The sequence below is a fragment of the Colias philodice genome, chromosome 13 (assembly GCF_061535455.1).
Source record: "Colias philodice isolate Cphi_HAF_F1 chromosome 13, ilColPhil1 Martin Lab GWU primary, whole genome shotgun sequence".
Taxonomy (NCBI): Eukaryota; Metazoa; Arthropoda; class Insecta; order Lepidoptera; family Pieridae; genus Colias; species Colias philodice.
This window is the reverse complement of record NC_143098.1, coordinates 3,303,863-3,320,655: the sequence shown is the minus strand read 5'-3', so window position 1 is coordinate 3,320,655 and position 16,793 is coordinate 3,303,863. Positions and strand designations below refer to the sequence as shown.

The window sequence follows — 16,793 nt, the reverse complement described above, 5'->3', positions numbered from 1 at the left end:
CAATTTAAACATGAATTTTTCTTTGATAAAAAAGAAGATATATTTTCTACTAGACTTGATTTTTTTTTACCATTTTGAAAGCTCATTCAATAACTTTTGTAACTAGTATTCAATGAATACAGACATTTTAATTGGAAATTATCAATGATACTAACTACACAGGATTTTTTTAATATGTTTGCTTTTGTGCCTCTTCTATATCTTCATCGTTGCTTTCTCTATTTTTCCCTTACATTATTTTCCTGTTTTGAAATCTATCTCTATATATTTTATAAAACTCAAAGGTGACTGATATAGTGATCTATCTCTACTAACTCTAACGCACAGCCCAAACCACTGGACGTATCGGGCTGAAATTTGGCATGCAGGTAGATGTAAGGACGTAGGCGTCCCCTAAGAAAGAATTTTAAGGATAGGTTTTATCCCGGAAATCCCACGAGAACGGGAACATTGCTGATTTTTCTTTGAAAACGCGGGCGAAGCCGCGGGTGGAAAGCTAGTATATAATAATTACTAACCTTCCTCAGTCCGTGTCCTGGAATGCACTTGTGTCCCGACCCTTAGCCCGCCCGCCATCAGCTCAGTGGACCGCTCCACTTCTGTGCGCTTGCGTCTTTCCTTACCACCACTCTCTTCTACTAAACTCTCGTCACTTTTTAATGAACCGACCTGTTCAATAAAACAATAATTGGTGTTTAATTATTATCATTACAATTACAGCTGAAATTCTTGCCGGTTTTTCTCTGTAGAAACTGATTACCGGTGGTAAAATATGGTAAATCTATGTTATGACAATTCAACATTTATTATAGAAGAAGTCTTTGAATACATAAATGATTGAGTTTAACGTTGAAAACGTTATCACCGTAAAAGTTACAAGGATTATTAATTCGGTAAAGACATCTGCTCAAATACAGTGTTGATTAATTAATAAACCTTAAAGGTAGGCATTATTTTGTTTATGTTTTGATCTATATTGTGATACAGTTTATAAACAATGATCCTAAATACAGTTCCTAGAATTTAGATGTTTACTATCATAAAATCTACTGTAATGGAATATTGTTTACGTTTAGCAAATCCAAAACATTCTGTCATGATAAATATAACGAATTTTTCCGTAAACTAGGTACAATGAACTGTGTGAATATTGGAACCTTATTTAGTTTATGGGCAGTTAATACTTAAAACGAAACCCATGATAATAATTACCATGTATACTACTTTTAATAATGTTTGCAATTGTTTATCTTTTCTTACAAGTGTATGTACTGTAAAGTAGAATTTTATATTATTTATATTTTATTTATTAGACACACATTACAGTCAGTAACAAATACAAAATAAATCAGATCTTAGACTAAGTAACATCAGTTCATGCCACGGACCAACACAAGAATGTGTGTTCAGCTTGGCTAAATATTATTAAACTTGCTTTTTAAACTATTTGCTAATATATTAACACCTCAAATATATTTCTTAATAAGTTGCAAATCAAAGCAAGAGTTAATCATACCTCTTCCCTCCCCAGCTCCTCGTCACACACGCGCTCCTGTTCTTTGGTATGTCGCGTCTCCGTAACTATCGTGCCATCTGGTCGTAGAGCTCGCAACTCCTCCTGTATCACATAACATTTTGTATTTATTTGCAGAAATACCACAAACGAAACTAAAAGTCATCTTTCGATCCACCTTTATCCTCATAAGCTTTCCAAACATTGATTCATTTAAAGAATAGATGGCATTTTAAGCCTCATTGCGATGTCTAATTATAATTATTCAAAGAACCAAGCAAGTTAAAATGCATGAAAATCAAATTTTACGATCATTCTTTCACCATAGCGAATTTGCTGATTTACTTTGCAAAGAAATTAAATTATAAGGCTATCATGATTAGTTATTAAAAGTGATAATGTTTAACGTATAATTCAGCTTTCTTGAATTTCTGAAAGTTCCATCTATCAATCGTAACTTCAAGTTTCTGCGGAAACCCAACCAGTTCTTGGAATACGTTATAAATGAAATTCAACACAATCATGATGTCAACCATGATAATAATTGATAATAACCCGTTAGACCAATAGAAGTCTGTGCTAGATCACCTGAGGTCATACATATCTATTGTACTTGAAACATTATTCTTCACAAAAACCGAAGAGTAGTGTCATCAAAGCAAACGAATGGTATTGTGAGAAACAGAAACTAAATATGCATATATAATAAAATATCTAGCATTGAATATTGATTCTTTCCTAGAAAAAAGTAATTCAATGAAAGTAAAATGTGAATGCTTAACAAATAGTACCAATCGTTTATAGAAAGGTCGCTACTTTGATATCTGTGAACTTGATTGGCTCACGATAAATGATGTAAGATATTTTTTTTTTGCTTCATCGGTACCTTTGTTAAACAAATAATATCAGCGTATTTCAATTCTACTATTTTATGCTTCCTTATTTACGTCTGATTAATTCAGATATCTACTATTGATTTAGACAAATACACATTTGTACAATAATGCGTAAGAAGATCAACTGGTTGATGATATTGATGCAAAGACATCTCTATTCTAATATTATTTACTGGAGCATTATTTTCTTATGAAAACAAATAAGGGATAATCAATAATATACCTAATCCTATACTATTTATGATGAAGGTAAGCTATGTACGAAAAATATGGCTTCTCCAGTACAATTGATTGAGGATGGCTCAATATCAGGTTTAGAAATAAGTCGTTTGTTATCATCGTATTGATTCATTCATATTTCACACTACACTTCTGCAACGTAACTTACCGTATCATCAGTGGTGATAGTAGTATTGTATGCAACGGTATCCTTGACGAGCGTGGGACCTCGTGGTACGAGGGCCAGCTGCTGTTCCGTCTGATTCCTCAGAGCATCGCGAATGTCCTCCTCTTTCGTTTCGTTCACCGCAGCTATTAGCGCCTGAAACAATTAAAATACATCATTTTATTATACATAATAAAGATATAATTTTAACTATTTACTCAACAATAATACTTCTTGATTTCTTGTTTTATCTAAGTTTACATCTTACACATTATAATCTGTATTTATTTATTTTTGTTTTGACAGCATTTCATTTCTTTACACTGTCAAAAATTACAAGCCTATAATTCGTTTTATAATGGACAATATCTTCTACAAAGACGCCGCTCGATATTGGGCTAATGTGCCGTCCACAATAGACGGAGTTCTCGGAGGTTTTGGGCATATTGCGGACATTGACATCGCGGGATCCAAACAATTTCTAGATGAACTATTATCGATTGATAAACCACCAGCAACCAAGCGAGCATTAGACTGTGGAGCCGGTATTGGCAGAGTTAGTAAAAACCTTTTAATACCTTATTTCGATAAGGTTGACTTAGTTGAGCAGGATGAGAAGTTCATTAACACGGCCAAACAATCGATAGGAGATGATAGCAAATTAGGAATATTGTATCAAATTGGTCTGCAAAATTTTAAGCCACAGGAAAAATATGACGTAATATGGTGCCAATGGGTACTGGGTAACTTAAATGATTATGATTTGATTGGTTTCTTAGAAAGATGCCGGCAGGCTCTTGCAGAAAACGGCTTGGTTGTAATTAAAGAGAACATAACAACATCAGACGAGTTAGAGTATGATGATGAAGATTCGTCAGTCACGCGCCCGGTAAAATTGATGCTCAAAATATTCGAGGAAGCTAATTTAGAAATGATAAGAACCGAGATACAAACTGGTTTTCCAGATGATATCTATCCTGTTCACATGTTTGCTTTAAAGCCATCGTAAAAATCGTTGTTAATGAGATCTTAACATGATACAATTTGCAAAGAAAATATTGCAATGTTTTTTTACATAATATTAAATTAAAGAAAGTTGTTCGTTTTATTTTGCAAATACTTTTTCTATCTGCATTTTACGTCGTATGTCACGTTTGAGATCATTATGATTTCTGTGTATCAGAAGGTAACGGGTAACTGCGAAAATACATCATATTCATAATGAAAAAGGCTTATCTATGATGAAGTGTCGAATCGTGGGTTGGGTTCGTGATTATGAGGTTTATAAACTAGGATCTCGGACGTGCCGTTGCGAGTCGAGTGCATTCACCGTTTTACTAGTTACGAAATTCTTGACTCAACTACGGAGCTTTGCGGAATTCAATTGTCGTATTGCGACAATTTGTTCATAAATTTTCGTTAAGCGTTATGTTTCCTTTTTTCAATGGTCTCGTGAAACAAGAATTAAAATTGAATCATTAAATAAAAACCTCTAACAAATTAAGCCGTTTTGTGATTCGATTCAAATCAAAACTCAGAACAATCAATATATGAATGAATGAGTTATGCAATAAACTGAGATATTCGGATATATAAATAGGATCTTAATAAACCTTTATTTGCGGCAAGATTGAACAATTCGTTAGAAGCCACATCAAAACTACAATCATATATATTTGATTGTGCTGGTATTGAAATATTAATTAGCCTCTCAACAGATTTCGATCAAAGAACAGTAAGTGAAAGATAGCGCTCTATTAGGTTTTATTAGGGCCGCATTGTGTAGCGGTTTCTGAACTGATATATTGAATTTAACACATAGTCTTCTAACTAGAATAGTAAATACATGTGACATACATTTTTTTTTACACTAGACCGTGGTTCTAATGTTATAATATACTAGCCACTTCGCCCGGTCTGACCCACAATAAATATGATTTATGTTTTATAGATGTAGTAATGGCAAAAGTATTTAAAAATCGTTACAGTTTTTGGGTAAAATCGTAACCAACAAAGTACTTATCAAACTATTTATTTTTTTATAATATAAATTGTATGATACATACTAGCTTTCAAATATTATATTCCATGATATTTCCAAACATTGACTGCTAATGAATTAAATTATATATGAATTTACGTGCTTGCAACAATCTGCAATCTCGATAAATATCCTAATAAGTTACAAATATTGTATTGAAGAGTGTAGCAATAGTATTTACATAGTACAATATTTAGTTTTGCAATGTGTTTGTAATGCGAACGGTCACGAGTACAGTGAGATTTGTTAGAAATGCATGGATCCTGGCCTTGCCAATTTCATATAACAGAACTTAGTGGTAGGTATTCTTTGTACAATTTTTCAAATTAAACTACCTTTAAAGTGTGACTATCTTAACATAACACAGTAGTAAACTAATTCAGTAGCAAATAATAGCATGGTGGGCAGTTACTTAAAATGGGGTGTGATTACGAAAATAACAGAATAATTATTTTGGCTCAATAGCTATTCCTAAACATTGTATATGCGGTTCCAGGTAATTAAATACACAACCCGTAATTCAAAAGCGGACTTAAACATTTTGACGACTAGAAGTTAAACGGCCTTTGTTTAATCACGGCTTTACACAAAACCACAAGCACTAAGAAATATCATGACTAGCAGAACACGATCATAAATCCTAATTATATTTTCGCCACCATTGTAATATTTAGAAAGCCTCGGTTCGTAAGGTCTCGTGAACCTGCATTATTCACAATTTAAATGGTTTTCAAATCCAATTCTTAGTATACTAAATAACATTTTAACTAACTTCTATCAAAATAACGATCTCATTTCATAAGTCTTAGTTTTTTTATTATAATTTCCTCGTCCTCATTTCCTACAGATTTTAAGTTGTCCACTTCATACGTAAATAAATGTTACGGTTAGATTATAATTATTGTTTCTTTCATAGGTAGTTGCACTACCTATTTCAATGACATTCAAGAAAACCTTAAAATTGCCCTCAATCCAACATCGAGTGAAAGTTAGTATTTTAAAGGTTACAACTGCACTACTTAATTCAAACGAACATTTGACATTTCACATTCATTCGAAACAAGTAAAAGTAATATGCGGTCCGTGGATCGCGTACCGGTTGCCTTGCGCCGGCGCATGTTTTGTCCAATTCCTCGGAATGTGGCTGCGTTGACGAAATGCATGGAAAGCATTTCATACAAAACCTATATGTCTAAGGGTTTTTTCGAAGTGTGACTCATTTGTATTTTAAATCGCATTTTTGGGAAGTGATCTAAATTTTCTATTGTGCACTTTCTTGTAGAAATTGATTAGCTTTCAGGCTTTGTGTTTATATATATAAGACTTAATTAAAGACTAAATAAACATGGGCATGAATGTTTAAAACGAAAATCTATCCAATGAAAGTTTATTCTTTGACACAAGTTAAACGAAAAAAAGACCAAGGGGCCTCACTATGGTTTCCAACTTTCCAGGTATAACTGATAATAATCTACTCACAAATCCTATAGAATGACTACGTGAAATCGTATCAATATTTCTTCTTATAGAATTAGAACCAAAATGTGGTTAGCCACAAACTTCCAGAGACGTTGAACTTTTGAAAACAAACACTTTTATTAATATCACTCCGGTTTCGCTCTATTTCAACGAAAAAGTGTCCAATCGTAATTTATAGGTAGATGACCCCTTGATCTATTAAATGTTATACTTTAAAATTATATAAACCTGTATCAAAATTCGGATACTAAAATATACTCCAGGCTATATAATCGTGAATATATTCATTATTCAATTCAATTATCAACTTCCTAACCTTGATCTTAATAGATTTATAAGAAAGCATAAACCTTCGCGTCGATATCCAATCTAACGGCCATTTTGTTTTTATTGTCTGTCTACGACCACCCTCAAACAATCATTGGCAGTGGCACAAAATGGAACATAAAACTTAACTAGAATTAATACAGACTGTTCCTTCGGGCCTCGGGGTAGATCCCTGACGGGTCTTCTGATGGATTGTATATTGTAAACAAAAATGGTAGTACATATAAGGCTAGATTATATGGAAAAGATATGATGAGTCTGAAGATGAATGTATTTGTTAAATTGCAGGTTTAAGTTGTTTCTATACATTGTACTATGAACCTGTTATCTGAATAATATAAATTCATAGAAGAAACTTCCTTTAATACCCTAAGGTGCGTAAAATCTATTGATATTCTCAACGCACCGTTAGACACCTTGATACATTAGACTCCAACAAAATCCGACACAAAGCAATGATCTAACCTCGCGAATAATTGAATATACGGCATCTCATTACTAAATAAGAACAGCATTAAATTAAAGGGAGGCAATAAACCTCTCCACGGGGTTACACGACAATCCACTTAGTTAGGTACCTCCTGTGACATTTCGATTTGAATTAAAGACCTGAAATAACTTTATCAAGACTTTGGCCAGTTACAGTTGACTCTGTATTGACAGGTGGTTAATTAACACGCATAAATAAGGCAATTAAGATGTGATCAGCCCACATGCTTCACACAATGCGTCTCGAATGCTGATCTTCCACAAACGAATGGAATGTAGTCTTTTTTCTTTAGGTTTTCATTATTCTTAGTAAAGATTTCCCTAGTTAGTTAGAATCTTGTTCATCGTTGTGAAGAAAAATGTGTTATGAAGTTGCCATACTTAATCAATTTTGCGAAAAAAACGTTCTGTATAGCTTTATGTTTTATATATTTTGCGCTAATAAAGTTCGTATCTCAAACCACCTAAATCTAATAAACCTTATAATTTCGAAAGTAGTCTAAAATATGTCAGGGTGTACATTACGAGGTGCAATTCGACCTGCTCTGTACGTGACTTTACTCTGATTCAATTAATGATTGCAACTTCATAGAACATTGTGAAATTAGATTATAAATGTTACCTATTTCCTACTATTGTCGAATGAATAGAAGATAAAGGCGCACATCTATCTAACTACGAAGCCCACGCAAGCATATGGCCAAAGTAATCTAAATTTCATTCATATTGACTAATAAATACCACCATTATCTATAAAATCTAGTTTACAATAAGGTCTAACGTTTCTCACATAAATTTGGCGTGTAATTCTTATGAGTAATTATCTGATTACAACTAAAATATATCTTGCTGGCAGGTAAAGGGCATGTCAATTATTTATTTGGTACTGATAATACATTAACCCTAGAAGCCTAATCTATATAGAACGTACACAAAGCCTTAATATACGTCTCAGAGGCGTACACATATAAAAGCCCTTATTTAAGGTATATTGTTTAATTATTATTGTTTTAATAAAGCGGAAAATAAAACCACACTGTTATCAATTATAACAATATTCACAGTTGTTTATTACAACATAAAAAACAATATGCATAAATTGGAACAAAAAAATTAACTTCTTCAAAATCAACTAAAACATACATTATTTTTATGGAATATCAATTTTTTTTTTTACGCAAATTATATATTCTTAGATCAAACATTACAACTAACCAGACTTTAAAGGACTAGATTAACTTTAAGAACAGTCTACACATAAATCAACCTTGTGCCCGCCACACACAGATTTTTTACATTTATTACACACTAATTTTGACATGCATGGTTGGATTAGTTTCTTCAGAGGGCCCAGATTCTTGTAATGACGCAACGAACTCAAACACCTCATTATTTTCGTCCTCGCTTTGAACGTCGTCGATGACCAGCATCCACAACTTCGGAATTTGAGTTATCGTGAGAAGGACGTCTTCTCCGTTCAAAACTGCGATAATGTCGTCTTCATTTAATGTATCGGACCATGACGTATTTATACCTGAAACAATTCCGAAAAAAGATATAAAATACACGAAAAACAATCAAAAATAAAATCACTCAATCTTAGTAAAAAGTTACACAAAGCCTAAACATACGTCTCACAGTCGTGCAACACTTCGATAAATCAAAAATGGCGGGACTTACCTTAATGATACAGGCACCGTCACCTAGCTCCCGTCGGCCACTGAGATAACTAAAGAGTACGACGCGCTAGCTTCAACCGTTAGAAAGAGACATCCAATATTCGAATTCTTGTACGCCTCGCAGGCGTAGATTAGGCTTCTAGGGTTAACCACAGCATTACCATATTTATTGTAATACTGTGCATTAACTATGTACTTAAGTATCCAATAATTCACTGTCCATTTGAAATTTAAATAAAAACAACCTCAAATTTTGTAGACAAATAGTGACTACAAATCTTCTCACAGTTTCCAGCAAGATGTATTTAATTACACTTCGAATTAGATAAATAGTCTTCAATCCAAGTAGCAAATACTATAATTTACATCTTACATTAGAAACAAATTAGAAAGAGCCCAATTAATAAACACTACACGTAAACAAACTACAGCATGCGATAAGCACTTAATTTACGATACAATATTATCCGCGAGGATTCCCATTAAACATTAGAGACAAATGCACACATTCTTATTGCTGGTCGTCTAATAAATAGCTGGGACTAATTTTCAATTAATGAATGTCTGGCAGCGCTTCGCTTATCGTATGAATCAGTGTCACAGGCTTTCTAGTGACATCTGCAAGCTTGCGATTGTACGATAATGCAACTGGGAATTTCTCGTTGAACTGTGTGTGAATGTGTGACCGTCCTCTTCTATTTACCGAAAAAGGAACTGGTTCATACTATGTGTATTTGGCTGCTGATTTTATTACTTTTATTGGGTTTGGAAATATGTTATTTATTGTGACTTTTTTGTTTTTTTAATTATCAATTCATGAAGTGCAGGTTTTTGCTTATCTTTGATAGTTGGATTAAACCCACAAAGATTTTCAATAATATTGAGAATTTGAGTACACTATTTCGTAACATCGTCATAAAATGTCAATTTGATCTTTGATCGCGACTAAGTACAATAAATCTTATTGCATTCATAATTGCGTTCTCGTAAATGTCAATAAAAATTTCGGAATCGAGTTTAAAATAATTTACAGCCGGCAAACAAATATTGGCTATTGTTATGATCATAATTCTTGTTAATATATAACACTTGTAATAAAAGCAATAAACCTTAAAGGCTTATTGGTTCCGCAGTTCAATGGAACAGAATCGAACAATCTCCAAGCAACGACCGACCTTGTGTGCTCGTTGCACCACGACTCGCGACAGGTGATTTTGATCCTGCTAAGCTCAGTCACAGAATTGGTAATACGTACTTTAACCCAATTTACAGTTTGCAGGTTTTCGCTCACGCTTTGGAATGCGCGCGTATGTTTTTTTTTGTATGATCTTATAAACCTTAAAATAGCGCATAAAATGTCATAGATGATCAAATATTTCAACAATGGGAATTGAGTTAAATAAAGACTTTCACCTAAAAGATGAATTTGAAGCTGATCAGTGAACTTTTCGAATTAAAGATGAAGATGCTTATGATTATTATTAATTATATTATAAATTTGTATCTTTTATATTTTTTGCTCACACACTGTATCTTATTGTTATTGGTGTACCTTGTAAGTAATTGGCGTATAGAATTGTAAATGTTATATTTAGTGTATGATTAGCTGTAAGGTACCTTGTACAAATAGATAAATAAATAAATGATATGTGCTTATGCTATATTTTGCCCTATACAATTATTTTTAAGTACCCATACTCATATCTTAAAATGAAATCATACAATGCATTTACATGCAATTTTTCCTATATGTACACTATACAGCCTCAAGGAACTTAAAGGTGGTATGTTATTAATTCTTGGTTTCATTAGGTATGTTATTAATGGATACCGACGGAGATAAATCTTACACAGCTGCGCATCCGCATCACACTTCATGCTAAATTATGAGAATTATTCTTTACTCGTTTATTTTCAATCGATTTTACAATTATGTACTGTTATTTATTGTATTTATAGTAAGAGAATGGATAAAATCAAATCATAAATGTTGCTTGAAATAATTCCACTATTTTGTTGTTTTAAGGATAATAAATATGGGACTACGTAGTTACTCTACATCGTACTTTATATTTCTATGTAAAATTATAAATTTAATTCGCTCATGATTTTTCTTGGCATAACTACTAACTAGTTGACTTACGTATGTTAAGTAGGAACTTAAGATATTAACAATTTCAGCATTGAAATGTATTCAACTTTACACTTTAATTTAAACTTTTAGATTCAAATGTGCTACCAGTCATACAGTAATACGGAATACCGTGGATATTATATCATTTCGATGCCAACAACGAAATATATCAAGGCACAAGCAAGGCACATCCATTGATCCAAGAAATACTCATGATTGTTCGCAATACCTATAAATTATGCTCCTACCGATAAACCTCTATTTATTAGCCTTAGAAGTGTCTTAAATGTTAGAAATAACATAGACAATGTTTCATCGTTCCAAGTATTGTGGTTCCCGCTGCGTCCGAATGTCTCCTCTCAAGATCTGCTATCAACTCTCAACTTTGTACTCTTGGTGACAGCGCCGCCATTTTATCGTTGTTATGTTATTTATTGGGAATACTGACAGACCATTACTTATTTGAACATCGCTGAACAAGTGAGATGAAGTATTATAATCAATGTTCCGAGTTATTGTGTAAACCTTAATAATTTATTAAGATTTCCTGTCCTATCTGTTTGCCGCTTTGCATATGAATGGAATAATAATTTTCGTCTGTTCTTGTACAGCCCTGGTGCATAGGGCAAACAATAAAGCAAAATATTGTCTTCGGGTGGACATTGGTTTCAACCTAATAATATTAATAATAGGTGCCTTTTTAAAAACACAGATAAAAATGAAATCTTCCTAAATACCGCTGCTCCAGCTATAAAAGATATCACTTCACGTATAAAACCACGATAGACTGACCATAAAATACTAAATTCATGAACAGTTGATGTAAATTATCGTGTATAATTTACGTGCCGACGGACGGCTTTCAAATCGCCTTCGCAATTACTGGTTCGACTCAACAATTTTATTAGCCGGTAACACCGAGTCAACTGTCCCGTTTCGGAGTGCAATTTCAACAAATAGGAGAGAAATCAATCACAATCTTATTGACCCACTTTATTTGCGCGGAAAAGAAATTACGTCGGGATACTACAGCCGAATAAGATGTGAGAGAAACTCGATACAAGGTAAACGAGTCGAGAAAGTTACCTCGAGTAATCTAACAATATATTAACTGTTGATCGCTGGTGATTGAACGATTTCTATTATACACAATGGATTTGCTAATGAGTAAAAAGATGTGACTGGTTTAACCTTTGAGGGCTATGACATAACTATTGGATAAGTATTATGTTACAGCCCTCGGGTATTGCGAATCGGTTACGTTTATTTCGCAAGGTTTGAAATGAATGAATGTACCTTTGATAAGAAATCGAACCTATGTAAATCGTAATAACTCTCAATGCTGTGAATAAATGTAAGAAACTGATTCAACTGTTTTAAGACTCTACATTTTAATGTACCTATGTAGATAATAAAATGGAAAATTATACAAACGAGCAACAGAAAGCCTCTTTATAAGCTCTTTTTCGTGAACGTATTCTAAATAATTGTTATTAGTGACCATTGCAACAATCAATGCTGCTGTAATGCATTACAAATAAACTTAACAACCACACTGACGAAACAAATAAGTTCGACATTGGTTCAACATTACACTCATTTCTTGCATACTTCCGGAGTAAACGGTGACATTCAAGCGGAAACAGTTACGTTAACAGCCTTGAAAACGTGACAATAAATTCGAAAATTATTTTGTTCATTCAATATACATTAAAAACAGAATTTCACGCAAAATGTTACGTTCATTAAAACTCGAAAAGGTTTAAGGCTTCCCCTTTCAAAACGAAATTACTCTTATCCCAGATTAATTTCATATAATGTATTTTTACAAGTCATGACATTGAAAAATTGTCTTTACATTTCTGAATATACATTTCTATCAAATTCATTCAATCCGTTTACCTCTGCACGAAATACAAAGTTAAAATGACCTATAATATAGTTACTGCTATGCCATTACCAGCCAAATGCGAACCGCTACTGATTTTATGTAATAAGGCACACCTTTATTATAATTTACAGTTACAGTCGTGACCGGAGCCACGGTTACAATATGTTTCGAATATAAACATTAACCTACATATCAATTATGGCTGGTCCATTTTTTAGTATTACGTGTATTGAGATAACGACAATTGCCTGCGGAAATCGTATTACTATAAACGTTTTGCCATTTATTGTAAATGCATTTTATTTGTTAAAGTTTACAATGCCATCAATTTACAGACGGTGTAAGATACGTGAAAGCTACAGATAGATCGAAAAACTAAATTTATTGATTAATTTGTTGCTATAGCCAAGACAGTAGCATCGCGTCGTTAAGAATTTTGTAATTAAAAATTGACATTCCAACTATTAATCTCCAAAGCTTAGTTGCATCACATGTGTAGCACACAGCATACCAAAGCGATAAGGATCTAAAAATCACGCATACATATTTTGAAATTATCTAGGAACATGTGAAGTCATTTATAACACGCCCGACAGGATGTGTGAACGGTTGTTCGACACATACAGGCGTGAATAACTGAATAGCCTCCTGACTATTAATGTGATTTTGATGGTGAAGCGACGATTTATACGGACCTCACGTAATACAACATATCTTCTGTTTCTTAGAACTTATGCTCAATATGATATGGTTAGGGAGCCAGGTGCAAATTTGGTTAACTATTTCCTCTCAAGAGATAATTCGTCAGACGCATGAGAGTATAGTATTATAAAGCCTCGTGAACGTCAGCTGGCGCTCGGTTGGGGGGGTGAGCGGTTGTAGCCTCCCACGCACATAGGAAAAAAAATACATTCATTCATTCATTTCCTCTCAGCTAAAAATTTGTCAAATTGTAGCTAACCCAATATCTCAACGAAAAAGAATAGTCAGCTGGTTACAACATGGTGTATTATACGTCAGCTGGTGTCTCGAACATGAAAGTTAAATTTAAAGAAAAATTTATTTTCCGTTATTTCCTCTCAAACAAAAATTTACCTGATGATACCTTATATGTAACTGTGGATAAATATATATGTCAGCTGGCTGTATCTTGGTGGAAAAACCGTCAGCTGATACGGGAGGCTACAACCGCTCTTCCCCCCAACCGAGCTCCAGCTGACGTTCACGAGGATTCATAATACTATACTTTGATGCATTTTACTAATTACCGCTTGAGAGGAACTTGGTCATAAAATCTGCTGCTGGCTCCCGGACCAATATGCTAAAGCTATTCACGACCAGCTTGAAGTTGTCGCGTCTAGCAAATTCTTGGTCTGTTTATGGTGGCTTTATCCGGTAGTAGTGTAATTTATTTAAATAGTGTTTATTTATTTATATGAAAGTATTTACCTTCAAGCTATACTAACGCTTTGTATGCTTCATGTAACGTGACTAAATTTATGTGTGACTTTCTTTCTTTCTTTCACAATATTTTAAAATCCAATAATGCCTTTTAGCACTCTATGAAATCAGGATCCTTACTGAAACATTGGCTAACAATTTTCGTAAGACCGGCGTAGGTTTAGCTAGTATGCAATACTATTAACACCAGTCTCTTTACCGTCCATTAATCGAATTAGTGCTATTAAGGAACCCACGCTGTGAATACTAGCTTTAAATTAAAATGCTTTTGTAATAAGGCAATATTAAATACACTATGGAATTCACAATTACTACGAGTCAAATAAGGTAGATCAACGTGCAAGACTAGAATGTAGTCATATAATTTATAACACGTTCTATACGTATATTGCTCAATATCGTAAATATATTTAAAAACGATGTATGGCTATTCATATAATTCTAAAAGAATACAAATAGGCCAGTCATATAGAGGTATATTCCGTAATAGAAAAAACTGAGAAAGCACAACAATTTTTCTCAACGATATCGTATAATTATTTAGCATTAACAGCATTGTACGTAAACGAACAATGAATTAGTGAGAAAATGCATTAATAATGCCCGCAGACAAGCTAACTGTATTGAAGGAAGTACGTACAATTACGCTATAATTCCCGTTAAGGTAGAGAAGCAGTTCAAGACATTTATTACGAGCTGTTTTACAGTGCTTTGGAAATTACCGACTCGCCGGCAGCGACGCTGCTATGATTAATGTAATACGACTATCCGTAGTGTTTTATATCCTAGCTAAGAAAGGTCCGAGGAAGAAAGGGGCATTTATACAAAGTGCCCAGTAAATCCTGAGCTAAATTGTTATTACTAGATTGCCTATACCACGTCAAGGAAGCGGCGGTGGATAAAAACGGTAGACGCAGCTTTTTGCGCATTAAAATTTAGAATAAACCATTTAAGCTTGTATTTGTATATATAAGGGACTAGTTTCTAGCCTATGAACTTCATCAAGTAACCGTTTTTAAACGTGTATTTTGTAATATATATCGTCATTTTCTGGGATATTTATTTATTTCCTTATTACTTTCAATGCACTACATTATAGAGAAAAACAAGCTTTTGCTCATGTTCCTTACATATACGGATAATTTTACGATTGCTATTGATTAAATAATATAATAATTGCACGCTATTTTTAACCACGCTTGCTGAATCTTCAAGCTACTTATTACATCACTATTGGTTGCATTCCAAGATATTTTATAGGCTCGATCCCACATAACTTTGACTTCAGGGCCAATACTTCTCTGTATGTTATATGTCTGTATTTAAACATGCACATCGCGTACAAAATGACCATTGTCTAAGTGTTCACAATACCATTCATACAAATACAAGCATATAGGCCTCAACAGTAGCCAGATACTTGACTTGCATTATATCCTGCTTGTCTGCCCTGAATGTATTGAAGTTTTAGTGTATGTGGCTCTTATTGTAAAACTTACAACTTTAAGTATATTTCAAGAATTAAATTATATAAGAGAAATCAGTCTTAGAAAACAAAAGGAAACAATAACTTTTAAGTTAACAGACCTCGGCAAAATAAACAAATATTCCAAAGTACTCAAGATAACCGCCCAAAGCTAAAGAAAGTTAAACGTTACAGATTCCGAATAAAAGATCTACGTTGAATAATCAATTTTGGTTTATGGAGCAAAACTTTCAAGTTCCAGTTACGTACGAACGTTGCGAAATGGAGCTAGTATAATATTATAACAATTAACCGCAAAGTTATGATCTATTGTATGGAACTATTCGGAGTTTCACTTGGGATGTTTTTCAACAATATGAAGGTAATGTGAGTGGGAAGTTCACAGGGAAGGCGTCACGACGATAGCTTCCGATCTGTGCTATCTAACCCCGTTTTTCATAGAGGAATTATTAATGAAATGGAAAATTGTATGCGACGGTTCATGGCTATGATTTCACACTCGATTATTAGTTTCCGAGATTCGTTATTGATAGTGTAACCAAATCTGAAAACGAATAGCTCTATTGTCACAAATATAAAGTTATGTAACTCTAAGATGTAACTATTTTAAATTACCAGCACAATTAGAAAAATATTATTATTCGTTTATATATAAATACCTAAATAAAATAATAATATAAATATGTTGCCACGAAGGCTAAATACTGAAGGATAATAGACACTAACGGTAGTCATTCTTATTATTCTTATTCTTATATTATTTACTACGATACTCACAAACCACGAAAAATTGATCTTGAATGAATGAATCATTATATATATTTATTTATTTTATTTATTTATTATACTTTATTGCATTGAAAATACATATAAATACATATAATAAAGACAATACTACAGAAACAGCAAAGGGCGGCCTTATCGCTAGGTAGCGATATCTACCAGGCAACCCAACAATCAGAGGAAATTTAACAATATGATGTGGGTGAGCAAAAATAAGGCAATACTAACA

General features: G+C 33.3%; 2 protein-coding genes across 7 annotated transcripts in view; one reads left to right on the top strand and one right to left on the bottom strand.

Annotated features, from left to right (window-relative positions):
• Positions 1-16,793, bottom strand: part of chas (chascon) — an 88,644-nt gene that overhangs the window by 10,059 nt on the left and 61,792 nt on the right. For all 6 annotated transcript variants that reach the window (XM_089702234.1, XM_089702230.1, XM_089702229.1 and 3 more), the window contains 3 exons: positions 2,798-2,950; positions 1,517-1,618; positions 519-669 (listed from right to left, as the gene is read on the bottom strand). In XM_089702234.1, the coding sequence (XP_089558360.1) occupies positions 519-669; positions 1,517-1,618; positions 2,798-2,950 (406 nt within the window). The remainder of the gene's footprint in view (positions 1-518; positions 670-1,516; positions 1,619-2,797; positions 2,951-16,793) is intronic.
• Positions 2,970-3,822, top strand: LOC149483272 (N-terminal Xaa-Pro-Lys N-methyltransferase 1-A-like). Its single transcript, XM_089702263.1, has one exon. It carries the CDS (start codon positions 3,153-3,155, stop codon positions 3,801-3,803), a length of 651 nt encoding a protein of 216 aa, XP_089558389.1. The 5' UTR covers positions 2,970-3,152; the 3' UTR covers positions 3,804-3,822.

Bases quoted from the DNA above. Each gene is read 5' to 3' on its own strand.
- LOC149483272 (XM_089702263.1), top strand. From the start codon at position 3,153: ATGGACAATATCTTCTACAAAGACGCCGCTCGATATTGGGCTAATGTG.